Genomic DNA, 17371 nt, shown 5'->3' with positions numbered 1-17371 from the left:
GTAGGGTATTTGCTCTCAGCTGCCAAGTAAGAAAGCACTTGGGGAATCTTTGAACCTGTTCCTTGGATGTCATGTTTTCAAGGGTCTTGAGAGAACATGATGGATTCACAAAATACAAACCTCATTTCGTGACAACTGATTTTGTGAAATGTGGCCTCTACCCCATAAGTTGCTTAATATCCTTCAGAACTTTATGTAAGTCACAAATAATTGTGAATAATTTGCAAATTATTGTCTATATTTGAAGCTAAATTTTTTTAGTGTTGGATAAGCATATATGAGTTTTGTCTTTGAATTTTTCTCTTAATGTTATATTCAGTATATAAGACTATTTTTTCTATTAAAACTGAAATCAAATAACAGACATTGATTAGGGTGTGTTTGTTGAAAAAGAACAGTGAATTCAAATACTTTATTGAGTACAAAGTTTAAGGCATATGCAAGGACTCTAGCTGTATGTCTTATATAATGATGAAATAATTGAAACTCTGAAAGTACATGTTCAGATTGATCATTTTTCTTCTTAGTCATGGATTTTCCCTTATTCAATTTGACTTTTTATATCATAGCACCTAATATAGTGCCTTGAATACATGAAGTTTTTTTTTTTTTCACATAAGTAGGTGATCCAAGGTTGGAATGGGAGTATCATTGGTATTGGGCACTCAATCTTTGTCCTGCTTTGATATCCTTAGCTTGTGGTTTTGGTTCATAGGCCACCAGTATTCAAGCCATTGCTTTCCTATTCTAAGAAAGCAGAAGAGGTAATTAAAGGGTAGAAAACTGCTAGCTTTCTGTTTGCCATATAATGGATATTCTCAAAAGTCCCTCTCAACAATCTATATGTCAGCTGGACTTGATTTTATGAGAGGCTCTAAAAAAATTGGCATCTTGAGTAAGTTGAATGTTATCATACTTTGAGTTGATCACATTTAAATTGGTAGTTAGGAGTTTCTGCCACAATAAGAAATAAATGTCATAAAGTGACTAAGAACATATTGTAGATACTGAGGATCTTGGTTCAAGACCTGGTTCTATTACTATTAAACTGACTGCCTTCTGGTACATATCTTAACCCCTTTATCTTAGTCTCATCCCTCCATAAAACTGGGCTAATGATAACATTTTCCTCATAAGGTAGTTTAGAGACTTAACACATAGGCATAAACATATGTGTGTACACGCTCATGTTCCTACATGCATAAAGCACTTAGAATTCTTGCCAGTGGGTAAATGATATGTAAGTATTTGCTATTAGTGTTACTATTTACTATCTGATACATAATTCTGTCTTGTTATGACAAATGTATAGGACAGTCAGATCTTCTTTTAATTTGAACAGCAATCACTTTACAAAATGGCTTATTTCAGGAGGTATGAATTCTGTGAACCTCTGGAGATCTGGGCAGGAATCCAACTTCTTTGATATCATATTGTAAGGATAGTGGGGACCCTTAGTTAGAATTAGCCTAGAAAAGTGGGTCCTTTAAAAGAAAAAATAAAAACCCAGTAACAAATGTCCTTTTCACAAATAGCAAATCAGGTAAGGACTTTCCAAAAAGAAAAGTGGAAAAGACAAGTGGGCTGGTTCTCTACCCTATAGAAACTAGACTGTTGTCCTCCACACAGCAGTGCCTCAGCTCTGAGCCCCCCACTCCACCGGAGTGGCTGTGTGCACTGCTTTCTCTTGCAACAGCTGTAAACACTTTCCCATTGGTCTTCTCTGACTCCACTTCCTCTTTCTACGGCAGAGAGGAGAGACAAGCCTAGCAAAGATGGTCTGAAGGTGAAGGACCCCTAGACCCCAGACCCATCAAGTGTAATAATATCATCAATGTTCGTTTCTTTTTTCTGAAGAGAATTTTAGATTCTTTAGCATTCTTTTATTTAAGTGAAGTATACCAGTGTGAGTTCAGTTTTAGTCAAGGCTTTGTTAATTGTAGTACAAGTCAATTTAAGTCCTGTTGTCTCATGCCAATCTGTGAATTTCATTCTTATTAATGATGAGTTTATATAAGGAAACCTAACTAATACCATGTTAAATGTTTATCCCTTGCTAAAATTTCATAAATGAACCCCATTGGTTAGACATGGCTCATAGGCTCATCCATGTGACAGTCATCCTGACCAGATACACTTTTAGAAGCACAGTTTGGGTCACACGCCATTGTTTGATTCAGTGTGTGTTGTCAATTCCACCCTGAAGGGGAGAGTATTCCACTAAATGGAAAGAGAATTGGAGGCTTCTTTCAACGTACTTCACCTAACCATGTTTCTGTATATTGCTAACACTTTCACCTGGATTTGAATGCATCACTTTTCTACTGGTTAAGGATACTATTGTAGCAACCCTCTCCCTCTCTCTAATGTTATCAGTGTCTTCGATTTTTAGTCATTCTAGTAAAAATTCAAATATGGCATTAACCAAGTCATACTCTGTTGACTCCACTAATGCCCTGGATACTACCTTGTTTATTTGTTCTCTTCTTAAGGAGATTTATTTGAGTTTGTCTTTTTTACTGTTTCCAATTTTTCTCCTTTGCTAATCCGTCACACCCACCCTGTGAGACTTTTGTCTCTGCCACTCCACCAAAACTACTCCAACTAAGGTGCTCCACATTGCTAAATCTGAAAACTAATTCTTAAACCAATTGATTTGACCTATCAGTGGATTTTGATAGGGTACATCCCTTCCCCTGAATGAGAAATGTCCTGAAATGAGTTTCTTCATTTGGTTTTCTGTATAAGCCACATTCTTTTCATTTACTTTACACTCTCCATGCATTCTTAGTTTCCATTGTTGGTCCTACTTCCCAGACCTCTTAAATGTTGGAATGCTTCATTATTTACCCTCATCTTCTCTAGCTATATTCTCTACCTCAGTGACCACACCCTCTATCATGGCTTCTTATCATTTGCATGTGATAATCACCAAATGTACAGCTTTTACCCAACCCTTTTCCTTTAACAACACACACACACACACACACACACACACACACAACTGTCTTTTTTACATCTTCATTTGAGTGACCTACAGACAAACTCAGTATGCAGAGAACAGGCCTTTCAATCTTTCCATCCTCCAAATCTACCCCATTGTAGCCTTACTTATATCCTAACCTAGAATGAACTACTATCAACTTTTTTATGGATTACTATATGCCTTAGTCTGCTTTGATTGCTATTGAAAAATACCATAGGTCAAGTGGTTTCAACAACAGAAATTTATTTTCCTGTAGTTCTGGAGGCTGGAATTCCATGATCAAGGTTCAGAGGGTCAATTTCTGGTGAGGGCACTCTTCCTGGAAAGCACATGGCTACCTGTCTTCTTCACAGTTTGTGTGTGTGTGTGTGTGTGTGTGTGTGTGTGTGTGTGTTCAGAAAGAGAGTAAGCTGTCTAGCGTTTCTTATTATAAGGGCACTAATTATTTTGGATCAGTGTTTTCATGGCTACCTCTAACCTTAATTACTTTTGTAGAGGCTCCATCTCAACAGACAGCAACATTAGGAGGTGATGCTTCAACAAATGAATCTTTTTGGGCAAGACACAAAACTTCAATCCCAAACAATTCATTAGAAGTTTGAGTGTATCTTGCTGCACTTTTAATGTAAATACTTTACCAATAGGCGGACAGGGTAGTCTTTTCAAAATATAAGTCAATTCACCACAAACCTGTGCTCCAAACTATTCATTTGCTTGCCAAGTAACAGCCAAAGGCCCATTAGAAATCAGCAAGACCTTACACAGTGTCTACTCCCTTCTCCAAACTCAATTTCTGTTGCTTTTCCTAGCCCTTCTCCTTCTCTGACATCCACACTGGCTCCCTTCTATCCATGAATATGCCAGACATTTAGATACTAGTGTTATCTGTTTCCTCAGACTGGACATCTCTTTCCTCAAATATCCATGCAGCTCACTCCTTTGCCTCTCAGGACATTTCCAGCTTATCTCCTCAAAGAGGCTTCTCTAACAACCTTACTTAATATTACAATCTGTTCCTCCTTCCTGACTCTTTGCTTCCCTGGGTCTAATATATTTTTTCTCCATCACATGTGCCATTTCCATCATGCCATAGAAAATACATAATAATTTTGTTTTCCCCAACTCTAGAGTTTAAATTTTGTGAGGGCAGGCTCTTGCCTCTCTCTCTCTCTTCATCTCTCTCTCTTCTTCTCTCTCTCTTTCTCTCTCATCCCCTTCCTCTGTTCCTCTCTCTCTCTCTGTTCCTCTGTTCCTCTCTCCCTCCCTTCCTCCTTCCCTCTCTGTCTCTCTTCTGTAGATACATAAGACTTGTAAGACTATCTGGCACATAATATGTTCTCAATAACTATTTGTTAACATAATGAATTGGTGCACTCTAGACACAAAAAAAAATGATTTCAGTATCATGAGTATTATTATTTGTAGATTATAGTATATTATAAAGCAGAATCTTACCTGTAACTACCAATTCTTGAAGTTAATAAGTGGTTTCATTGAAGTGGTTAGAACTACTTAGTACACATAAGCTAGAGGTTTCCTGCATAAGGCACTATTGAATTGGCTAATGTAAAGGGGAGAGAGGTAAGATTCCTCTTTCTGAAATGGTAGAAAACAGGAACTGTTATAGGCTGGTCCACATAATGAACATATCAAACCTTATTGTGAAATATGTATTTGAATGTATGAAATTTGGTTCTGCTCAATAAAACACTTCATGTCTAAGAGCAAATAATTGTAATACAGAAAGTTGAAATAGAATAGAAATGAAAATAGATTTTTTTATTATCAGATTTTATGATATAAAGCAACAGTACTTAAAACTGATACAAGTGTGAAACAATAAGTAAATATAAAATTATTTTATGTAATTAGAATGCAGATAGATGATAGCTTTATGTGTATATAGAGAGATGATAAATAGGTAAGCACAGGGTCAAAAACAGAAAAAAATCTGAAAGTCTTGTGAGTTCAGGTCTATTCTGTTTAGGCTAAACAGTTGAGACAATCTTAAAATGAGACATGGATGGTTCTATTTGGAAATAAGCAAGAAGGTAATAGTGGAAGTAGAATGCCTATGTGGTAGTAGAATAAACAACTATTGAACATAAAGCCTCCATAAGGCAGAAGGAATTTTAGCAAAACTCACTTATGATTCCTGTCCTACAGAAAGTATGGGCTACAGAGCATTAGCAGGAGGCACACCTGGCAAGCCAGGGTTGACTTTGGCACGAGGTAGCACACACTAATCAGGTGCAAGCTGCCAGCCCACCAGCCACCCTTCTCCCTGCTGCTGTCAGAGTCTCAGCCCAGTTATCCCACTGCCAATTAGGAAAGTGATTGAAGCAAAATCCATTAATAAGCTATGGCAGGGAACATTAGAGAGGCTTGCTAGTTTTAGTCTAAGGGCAGGCTGAGCAGTTATTTTTAGGAATATAAGATGTGAATGACAAACTGTCTTATAGTAAGGATGTAGAGAGTATTAAAATGTATTCTATTGTTTTGAAGGTGATTTTTTTAAAATTTTGAGGTGTTAACAAAGACATACAAATATTAACTTAATACACTTATGATCATTTAAGATAGAAGAGCAGGCAACCCACTCCCATTTTTTTGTACTGAAATCTGTGTAATAACAACAATGACAAAATAAATGATATTTATAGAGCCCCTTCTATATAGTATGTACATTGTTAGCATGTCAAATTTATTTAATTCTGAAAAAAATTCTGACTCTAATGTGTTTGTTCATTCTACTCTATTTTGCCGACCAAATTATTTTTTCCTTATTTCCTTCTTTTTTCTTTTAGATACTGATGTAGAAATATCCTGGCAAAAGGCTTCATACATGGGCAATTTTTGTTTGAGATCAGGTTCACTAAATGTAGATCAGAATGTGAGGTAAATGTTTAGATTTTAATGTTCCTGGTTAACTGTTAGCTGTCAACAACTTATTGTGGTATTTTGAATACCTTCTCCTACAACTGAGGTTGCTGCTATCCAATTATGGAGCAGCAACTAATATAATAAAGTGGATATCAAAGTCATATTCAGGATTTTTAAGAAAAATTAACCCATCCAATCCAGTTCTTCATAAATATAGTTTCTGATAATAAGGTCATCTTAGTCACTGCAGACTTCAGCGTAATTCAAGGTGAAGAATTTGATTACTGCTTTTGATTACATACTGTAAACTCATTTCTTCATAATATACTTTATCTTGAAACTCATCTATGAAATCTTTAATTTTATAGAGTATATGAGAAAGATACAAAATGTTTAAGAAAGTTTATTTCTCTACTTTTTGTTTTAATTTGATGTTTTGCAAATATAGTTTTTGATTCACTTAAATGTTGAAATTATAATTAAGAGAATAATGACTATATTGTGATTGCATAAATAATGTGATTTTCCACTATTTTTACAGATTTAAGTTATCACTAGTGAAATATTTTCACTATAGCAAAATTTTGAGTGCATATGTATTATTAATTTTTGAACACTTAAAAAATAAAAGCTAGTATTTATTCTTGAATGTGTTCCAGTATGCTGTATGTTTCAAGGAAATGATTTCCAGTTCATTGACTTTTTATGATAAAAATTCTCTAAGAATCACAAATAGCATAATTTCTCCCCAGTTAAATCACCTCGGGGAGTTATGAGAAATCATCAAAACTATTAGTATTTGAATAGTCACCCTGCATTTTATGGCAATGCAGTTTGTAAGATTAAAATAGAAAAAAGATTTGGAAACAATGGGGAGTTTGTGCAGGATAGGCTTCTTTATGGTATCCTGCTCTTCCATTGTCTTCACAGCAAATATATTCTTTTAAACTCATGAAAAAGAAATGTTACCGTGACACTCAGAAGTAGTCAGACCAGATTGGCCTTGTAGAAAAGAGGACCTGTCCTAGTCTCTCGCCTTATCTCTGGGACAAAATAATCAATATCCACAACTTAAAAGAAGAGAGGTTTATTTTAGCTCATGGTTGCAGAATTTTCAGTCCATGTTCATCTGTCTTCAACACAGAAATGGTAGAAGGGCATGGGGAGAGGAAAGCTGCTCATGTCATAGTAGCTGGAAAGTGAGAGAGAAGGTAGGAGCCAGGGAGCAAGATACTTTTCCAGATCACACTTCTTTCAAAGACTCCGCCTCCCAGCAGCAAGTCAGCTATGTGGCCCCATGATTCAGTCACTTTTCTAAAGCCCCACCTATGAGCTCGTGAGAGCTTTGGGAGAATTTTTTTATCTAAACTATACTAGGACCAAAGGTCTTTGAGTCTCAGGCATCCATATTTAAGCCTTGTTTGATCCAATTGTACCTTAATGCAGAACCTCCAGTTCATCCCTGATTTCATTTGATATTAGATTTGAGCCATGACAGTTTTCTTGGAAATAACTTCTCAGATATAGTGAACTATGAGTTGATAGGTTATTCCTGCAAGAGATTGGTCTTGAGACATAATGTAACTGCTGAATCCATTTGATAGCAACAGGCGATGGAATTATGCCTAATTATAGAACCAAATCATATTCTTTTAGAAATCTAGAAACAGAGTATTCCAGTCATGAAGATGATGGGTTTAATGAGCTCAGAATTATATGGATCTATTTGGAAAGTATTCTCGGCTTTGTGGGCATAATGGAAGAATGCAAGGAATTCCAATTCATGGCTTTTTCTTTGTTAGGAGCTACATTACATTTTTTTTCCCATGGTGAGAAATGAATGATTAAACAAAACTGCCTAATGCTTTCTTGGCAGCCATGTAAGCAGTGTAATCCCCAAGTTGACTTTGATTTTTCTTAAACTACCACTAGATGGGACTCTTGCATCCTTAGTTTGGATTCGTAGCATCTTTATTTACAACTTATTTGGAGGCCTAATAAACTCACAGAAATAAAAACAGGGAAGCTCTAGAACTCTTAAATAGACAGGCTCTACAAAGGGTATTTGTTTATGTTATTCAGTATTTGAAAATCTGTAATCGCTCTACAGATTAGTCAACTTTCTCATTGCTGAGGCACAATACCAGGAACCTACAGCTTAGGGGAGGAGGGATTTAATTTTGCTCATGGTTTTAGTGAATTCAGTCCATCGTACAGTGGCTCCAAGGCAAAAAGATCATTGTCAGAAGAGCATAGTGGGGCAAAGTTGCTTAGTTCATAGCAGCTGGGAAGCAGACCTGGGAACAAATGCCAGAGAGAAACTAGGGAGGTCCATATGCACTACCCAAAGCCACACTCCATGACCCACCCAAACTACCCAGGAGTGTGGCTACAAATTTGTTAGGTGTTTCTTAATCCAATGAAGTTGGTATATCAGTATTAATGTTACAAATGCATGTTTTAATTCTCATTTTAGAGATAAAGTTACTGAGTCTCAGAAAAAGAAAAGAAAGAGTGAGGATACAGGGCTTCCTTTCAGCAATCCAGAAAATATAATTTCTGTTTTGTAGATAATGAAGGGCCTGAAGCTTAGCAATATCATATTATCTACTGTGTCAGGAGCAGAATCTAAATTCCTTCCTGACAGTAAAGCTCATTTTTCTGCAGACACTTCTCAAGCAGTTTAAACTCTTTAGTACATGATAGAACTTTAAAATCTAAATAGTTCTTAGTACTGTGCTGGTAAAATGCAAGAGTTGAACCAATGACATTGAAAAGTATATGATATGGACATATATGTTCCTTAAAAAGTAAATTCTAGTTATTCAATAATTTCATACTAAATAGCGTAGAATTTGAAGTTAGATTGCCTGGAAGTATTATCTCATCTCTAATAGTTGCTAGCAGTGTGGTATTCAGTAAAACATTAAATTTCACTTAGCTTCAATGTCTTTATCTGGACATGAGTAGATAATACCTAACTCACAGGATCATTATGATGATTGTACAAATGAGTGCATGAAAAGTCCTAAAATAAGAACTGGCCTATCGTAAGGGCTCCTAAATGATATTTTTATTAGTCTACATGGAATAATGTAAGAATATAAGAATAGTTTGCAAAAGGCATCAGTTTATACAATTTTTAACATATACTATAATGTTTAATTAAACTTTTAGCTTATTAAATTAATTAAATTATTAAATTATATATCCCATTTTACAGAATCTGTAGGTATGTTCATAATTTTTTAAATTAATTTTGTTATTCAGTGATCCCACCAACAATGGGTAATGTAATTACCATGGGTGGGATCTGAGCTAGGTTGCCGGATTTTAAAAACAGTACTTATCTACAAGCTGCTCATGCTGTGCAGGCATGAGACAGGCACGTGAAATAAGGGGTCATAGGGGCTAAGACAGAAATATTCCAAAATGAACTAATGACAAAAAAAAGGGAAAGAAGTGAATATATCAGAGAAAGTTAAAGAAGCTGACAGGGAAGAAGAATCATGTCAAGTTTTGTAAATCTATGTTATGGAAAAGACCACCGTATGAGCACAGGGCACTTGATATCCAAAAGCAATATGAAGCATATGGAGAACAAGAAGTTATTGACTGCTACTTCACAGGTATGGGATTTGTTTGTTTTAAAGATGGCTAGGTAGAATTCAGTCAATGTGCAGCTTTTTGTCGCATGCTGATGTCACTGACAACTATTCAGAGGGTATTTTAAGCAAAGTAGTAAATTAGGAAGATCTTACTTTGGGGATGACTGTTTTTGTGAGTATTGCGTGAAATAGATTGAAATGGGAGGAGAGTGGATACAGGATATAGGACAAGAGATAATTGACATCATTCAGGTAAGAAACAATGAGGGCCTGAAATTAAACAATGAGGGCCTGAATTTGAACAATGGATGCCAGTGGAAAGTGAATTGCACACCTCAGAGATATGAGGGATGGGAAATATGCAGCACTGAGGGCATCTGTGTGAAATTCAGGCATTACAGAATAATCTTAGATTCCTGTTTGATGGACTACTTAAGGCAAATAGTTATGGAAGATGTGAAAAGTTTTTGTTTCAATTATAGATTAAGTTGTGGACATTTAAAGTGTGAGATTTCAATAAGACTTACTGTTTTTGGAATACTGGAAAAGGTTTTTCTAGTTCCCCTGCCTCTAGCTTTAGCTTCTTCCAACTCATTCTGTACATGGTAACAAGAGTAATCTTTCTAAAACTCAAATCTAGGTACATAACCCTCTGCTGTATGAAACTTTTTTGTTGTCAGCTCTACATTGCAGTCATTGATTAAATCCCTTCCTATGGTTTACCAGACCCTCATGAGATCTTGCCATCCTAACAAGGAGCATATTTCTTGGATTCTTCAAGCCCCTTTTACACATTATTTCCTCCAGAAAGACGTCTTTAAATATAATTTCTGGTAGGTATCCCACAGGCAATACCTACCAGAGACTAGGTTTATTACCTTTAATTTTATATGGATTTATTGCTTTTTTTAGTGCATATCTGCAGTACACAATGAGCATGATTATTGTGGGAAGCTGATATGTACATAACACTTTTTAATATTTTTTAACCCCTCTCCCTTCCTCCTTGCTGCTTCTAACACTTGGTTCCTTGCCCATTTACAAAACCTCTATTTCCATTTTTTCCTTGATTTGTTTTTCTCCATTCCCCTTCTCGTCCTCCCTCTATCTTTTGTTCTCCTCATTTGAGAAAGATCTGTCTACTTTCTATTATCTTTCTTTTATTTTGCTTTTAATGGGTAAGTAAAACTCATGTAAAAAGCTTGAAGATTTTTGTCATATTCTTCTGGAGATGTTTAGATAGAATCAAATAATTGGCTCAAGAGTTCATGAGATACAACCTGGAAGATACCCATCATATGGGAGCAGGTTGTGAAAAGAAAATAAATGAGATTATCAAGTGAGAGTGGCAAACTATTTACCAACAATTGAATTGCCAGTGTCAAAGGGAATAAACGAAGCGGGGTCAAAAGATAAAATGTACTTGCAATAATACAGTCCTAGAATCTCGATTTACATGGGACCAAACTGTTTGAAATCAAAGGCGGCAGCTCTCTAGAAGCTATATTTGCCTACCAAAGATATTTCAATGCCTTGCAGGAGGCCAATGGATGTAGTATGCTTTCTTTTTTTAGGTAGTTGAAACTTTGGCGAGTAAATACAAAACATTCTTTTTACCCTGTCCAAGTTTAATTTAATTGATACAGCCAGTCCCTAAATAATCCCAGCCTTTCATCTTTCAAAGATGATTACACATCTCCTGATGAGCTCAGAGGGTCATAGAAGTCTTGATTCTCTCTGCATGCATCAAATCAAGAGTGCATTTCTTGGCCCCCCTTATAGCTATGTGTAACAATGACTAAGTTCCTAAAAAGATATGAGTAAAATTTAGGTATAAAATTTACATTGTGTTTTAAGTTTCAAAGACATGTTCTCAAAGTAAACAGATGTGCCCCTCTCCCCCTTTTCCTTTTGCTAGCATGGACACCAATGTTGGTGAGATTTCTTGAACTTCAAGGTCATGAGCCATACCTTAAAAGCAGCAAAAAAATAAGAAAGAAAAGGCTGTGTCTGTCATACTAAGATCATTCTAACTTTGAATACCTCATGCCACAAGTGTTAAATGAAAGACAGAAGGGGAAATAAACTGTTCAGTGTATCCTATCTGCTCACCTGAGAGCAAAATCTTTGTTTCTTAGCTTAATGTATTATGAGCGCACAAAATGTGTTCAAAAATTCGCCTGGAATGACCACTCGTTTAAGTCTAGATCCTTTCCTATTTTCCACCATTTCTTTAGACACTGAATTCTGAAAAAAATAGTTCAGACTTTTTGTATTTAATCCCAAACACATGCACATGCTCAGTCATACCCATTTATTTTTATGTAGATATGCATACCAATATGTGGATTTGCTTCATAGCTTACATTTATTCATTCAGTCAGTCTGAAAGTACATTGAAGGCACTATGCTAGACCTTAGAGATACAATGACAAAAAACAATGAAATAATTCCTAACCTCAGGTAGGGTACAGTCTGTTTCAGGAGATAAGTAGCTAAACAATTACAGCACATTATATATTATATTATGGAAATATGCCAAGTGCTGTCTGATCACATAGGAAGGATTTATCCCAAAGTTGAAATAACCTTTCAACCTCACAGCTTGAGGCTCCAGAGTCCAGAATATCTGTGTGTACATATTTGGATGCACTTTCATATTCATAATGGTTACAAATAAATTTTAGTCTGTACTTATGACATTTTTTACATTTACTGATCTATAACTATTGTGCGTATGCTAAATTAGTTTGTGTAACATTACTGTATAGGTTTTCTTCTTAATTTCAAGTAAGTAAATCTTTTAGTATGATTTTGCTTATGTGTGTGAGGTAATATTAAAAACAACTTGGCTAAATTTTTAAAGTTATGACTTTTTCTAAAATATACCCAAGTCAATTATAGGTATGTGCTTTGGGGGAAGTAAGCAAATTGAATAAACCAGTTGCATGGTAATTAAGCCCTACATTTGATTTCTTTAATTTTCCTTTTTATAACATATTATTTGAAAATGATATAGACCGCAATATTATAACACCTTCAGACATTGCAGTAGGGTTCATTTTTAAGGAACAGCGAACTGCTGAATGATGTGAGTTTTCCATTTAATTATACTAGCCACATTCTCAGATTTGTGAATTTGCCTTGAGTTTCAGTCATTTGTAGATATTTGTTTATTATTTAATTCCCAAATGTTACTTGCCTTATATTAATTCATTACTTTAATAAATGTTACACAGTTTTTTTGATTATCTAGCAAACCCAGTTCTAAAGAATAAAATTTTTAAATCCAGAAGAAGGAAAATAATGGATATTTGACTAATAACATGGGAAGTTATTTAAAAATTCACATCTTAAAATTAAGGAACTGAGCTTCAGATTTAATGTTAACATGTGTACAGCACACAAGTTGTCATTCTCTCCTTACAATAAGATACAGCTGGATAAACTGAAAACTAAAAACATTCATTGCATTTGTAACAGAATTGAGGTGACAGGCAAACTGCCTTCCCAAACTGTGGAGAGAGAGTCATATTCAGAAGGACACGATCCATATAAGATCTCTTTTACCTTCATAATTGAACAGGTCTTCAACCTTCTCATCCTTTTTCTCTAGTGTCATCTCTCCTCTTGAAATCTTTATTTTCTGACATTCCACCTTGCAGTCTTCTTTCTGTTTCTTCTAAATAATCCGTATTCCTGGGATTCTGTGTATACTATTTCCCACACTATTATTATCTTCACTTCTTTGTTGAGCCTTTAACCTTTCCCCTTATTTATTTACGGATGCTTTACCCAGTCTTCCAGTCTAAGTAGATTAACCTATTATGAAGTTTTCACAGACCTTGCCCAATTGTGATGTTAGGTAACTTTGTATTCTTTCTTTTTAGTCTCTCAGAAAATGTATCTGACTTTGCTGATATTCAATTTACATCTCCACCATACCCAGGACAAAGTATTACATTGTTCAAGTTTGCTTCACAAATAAAGAACAGGTTTCTTGCAATTGTACTATAAATAAGTGCTTATTCATTATAGATTGTTAGCAGAGTACTATCAAATAATACCTATTAATTCAAAAAGTATTTAATAGCTCCTACCTTCTACTAAGCAACATTTTAGATTTTGGAGAGAAGACATATAGGCTCAAATTAATGTAGTTTATTGGAGTATACAACTATGCAAGCCAATAGACAATTTGAAAAAGACTGGACATCATAGAGGTATGTGCGTCTGAGTCATGAGTACCATCAGGGGAAAAGTCCCACAAACTATAAAAAACTGAGCTGTGTATATGGCAAAGTTAAAAGACTCTGTACTCCTAAGGGAAGATGTCTTTACTATTATGTAATTGATTGTGTGATATACAATGCCTATAAAATGATATTCAGCAGGCACTAAATAATTTATTAAGTGAAGGAATAGCAGTTTGCTAAGTAAAAAAGGAGGGGAATGAATGATAGAGGAATGTACAGTTACCCAGGCTGATGAAATATTCATGTCTGCATTTCAACATGGGATATGAAAATGACATCATTTACATTGTGGAGTCTTTCACTGAAACAAAGCCTTCTGGAGAAACAGGATTGGGGGAGAGGAGTAGGAGTTTTAGATATACTATACCTATGACACAACTCAGATAAACAAAAAACCATTTCTCATTCGCTCAACAGTGTGGGCCACACCATGCATAGCCTCTTTGATATTTTCTGCTGGATCATGAATCTTCTATGATCTCACAATTTTTAAATTAGCAGAATATTTGTTTACTAGTTTCATAATGAAGACTGTAATCAAAATTATTCTTAACACATAGAAGTTTCAAAGTTTTTATCATTCAAATGTAGGATACTTATGGGCCAAAATTTCAACTTTTTGCCGTGCACTGAGACTGTAAAATGTTTTTTGAAAGGAGTTGAATATTGCTCTGTCCATTGTACTGAAAAGAAAACAAACAAATACACTGTTATCAGAATATCTTTTGTTTCTGCCATTTCTACCTGTAACCAGCAGGTGGTATCAAACAATTTTACGTTTGCTGTATTGCAGCTTTTGTGTCTGATTTCTGAGACTTCTCTGCTAACTTGTATTCCACACTTTAATCACTTGCTCTCATACACACAGCACTTGCTAAAATAAAGGCATACAAGAGAATTTCATTTTATCTTCTTTGTTTACACTTGTCTTGCTTTACTTTCAACTTTGCATTTTTTTCTCACTTTTTGAATTTTTTTATAGTAGAAGCACAGCTTTATATGTCATAATTCATTTGTTCCTAATAAAAACACTGTTGGAAAGTACTATGTTTAATCTCCACTTTGCAAATGAAAAAAAAATGGTAACAAAAAGAGACCAGGAAAATTCCTTAAGGTCACAAAACTGGAACTCAGACACCTGGCCCTGAAAGCCACAGTGCCAGTCTCAAAACACCTTCTTAGGCTAAGCTTTTCAGATTGTTGCCTACAAGCAGAATTTGTTTGTTTAAATATGTTTTTAAATAATTATTAAGCATGATTAAATAAATTCATTATTTAAATAATGATTCAGGTGAACCTGTGTTTTTCTACCTTTTATTTCTATACCACCATCATAGTCCAAGATATAGTCACTCATGGTCAAATAGAATTGTAAATATTTTGAATTCCTAATTATATTTCAGATGAGTAAAAAGCTGCCTTTTACTAAGGGAAAGTAAAAAAAAAGTATAAAAAATACATAAATATGAATGAACATTAATATTTTCATTGTTTAAGGCATCTCCTATATACTTAATTAAGCTTTTATTAAATTTTTAATCAAATATATGATTGTAGTCATGTTGAATCCTGATAGTGCAACTTATGCCTTGGGTTAGGGCCTTTTTTTTTAACAATTGTGATTTCTTCGACTACTCACAGAAATGCTAGACAATGGGGGCTGAGGATGTAGCTCAGTGGCACCGTGCCTGCCTGGCAAGCGCCAAGTCCTGAGTTCAGTTCCTGGTAGCAGAAAAAAATAAAGTATAATATTAAAATCAGGGAAAAAATGCTATGCAATGAAAGAAACTAGATTATTTCCTTTATGTTATAAGTTATAAAATATTCTTTAAAAAGTAAGATATTGACATTTTGAAAGTTTTATGTTAGTGGACTGTTTTATTTCTTATAAATTTTAAGCCATGGTATGAAAGAATATCCTCATAGTGCTGAACAACCCAGAATTAAATTTCATACTTATATAGCCACATTTGAATTAAGAAATTCTTAATCACATTTCCACTATAATTTCTGGTGTGGGTGGTTGGTCCATTGCTTAGGATGACTCAAACAAATGATGAACACATTAATTTAAGGCTTTGTGTAGAATTTTTAACAATTAACATGATTGAACAATGGGCCAATTTAAAGTGCTTTTCTTCATAGTTAGTTCTACTTCAGTATCATCAGTCTTTTTAACTTAAACAGTACTTAAAAAGAGAAAAGTGATTCATATAGAACAAAAAATGAAATCTGAAGGCACTTTCAGAGTCATTACTAAAAAAATATAATAACAATTTAAGACAATTAATTTGTGCTCTTTTCTTCCATTTTTTAAATAGAAAGGGCACTGAATGTAGATTTGAATGAAGGGAAGAAGGAAGGGAGGGAGGGAGTAAGGAAGGAGAAAGGACAGGAAGAAAAGACAGGGAGGGGAAGGAAGGAGAGAAGAGGAGAAAGCGAGGGATGGAGCAAAGGAGGGAAGGAAATGAAAAGAAAAAGAATGGAGAAGAGAAGAAGAGAAAATAAAATAATTATTGTCAGTTATGTCCTGCTGTACCTGCTGATGTTTTTATTTCCTTCTTTTTTTTTTTTTTTTCCAGGAGTAACTACTGTTCTAACAATGACAACCCTAAGCATCAGTGCTCGGAATTCGCTCCCTAAAGTGGCTTATGCCACTGCCATGGACTGGTTTATTGCTGTTTGCTATGCATTTGTGTTCTCTGCCCTAATTGAATTTGCAACTGTGAATTACTTCACTAAAAGAGGCTGGGCTTGGGATGGGAAAAGTGTAGTAAATGACAAGGTAAGTGAAAATACCCTTCTCATCTTAATTAACAAAATCCCCTAATACATTCAACTTGTAGCAGATATGTTGCTAGAATTTGACTTTATGAAAATTCACATATGTATATATGAACATATATCATATTAATTTTTCAAAGTGTGTTCTTACCTGAAATCCTTTAGGAGTCCTATAGTAGCAATACTTGCTAAAACCACTTTTCAAAGTCTGTTGTGCTTAACGTGTCAGGCACTCTGCTAAGTTTTACATATGTGTGCTCCTTCCAAAAGTCTTTACAGCAATCTTGTAACTAGGGTCTCTTCTTACTCTCAATTTTTACTGAAGAAGAATCTGTAGCTTAGTAAAGTTATTTACATGCTCAAGCTCACTCAACTGGTTGGTGAGTATACTGACCACTGACTTTACATTCTTAAACCATCAAGCTGGATTATGATAGATTGTGAAAAGAAAGTGGGCATCAACTTCACCTGCTACAGAATACTAGACTCCATCAATGGTCGAGTGACCTTCACCTATCCCCACTTCTGCTGCTTGGTTATAAAAGCCCAGATAGAATTTTTATATGCAATAAATATGTAGATACTGGAATACCTAGGAATTTTAAATTATTCAGATAGTCTAAATAGAAAAAGTTACTAAAATTTTTGATATCCTGTTTTAGATTTCAGGTCCTGATGCTAGTGAGAGCTTTGTGTATTGACATACCAGCAGTTGCCTTTCTTATTCTCCAAATTACTGTCTTCCTTCAGAGAAGGCTTTGCATATATCATAATGAGATATAAAATATTTTTAATAATAGTACAAACTTCTACTTAGATATTTTCTCCACTTAAATTTTTCTTCATTACATTAA

The 17371-nt window shown here is 34.8% G+C and overlaps 1 protein-coding gene across 10 annotated transcripts in view; it reads left to right on the top strand.

The window, feature by feature from the left end:
* Positions 1-17371, top strand: part of Gabra2 (gamma-aminobutyric acid type A receptor subunit alpha2) — a 131896-nt gene that overhangs the window by 103359 nt on the left and 11166 nt on the right. For all 10 annotated transcript variants that reach the window (XM_004849776.4, XM_013073996.3, XM_087187562.1 and 7 more), the window contains one exon: positions 16316-16518. In XM_004849776.4, the coding sequence (XP_004849833.1) occupies positions 16316-16518 (203 nt within the window). The remainder of the gene's footprint in view (positions 1-16315; positions 16519-17371) is intronic.

This window comes from Heterocephalus glaber, unplaced genomic scaffold (genome assembly GCF_053883595.1).
Source record: "Heterocephalus glaber isolate CG9 unplaced genomic scaffold, H.glaber_assembly_v1.0 deba00001509, whole genome shotgun sequence".
Lineage (NCBI taxonomy): Eukaryota > Metazoa > Chordata > Mammalia > Rodentia > Bathyergidae > Heterocephalus > Heterocephalus glaber.
This window is presented reverse-complemented; position numbering and strand designations above follow the sequence as displayed.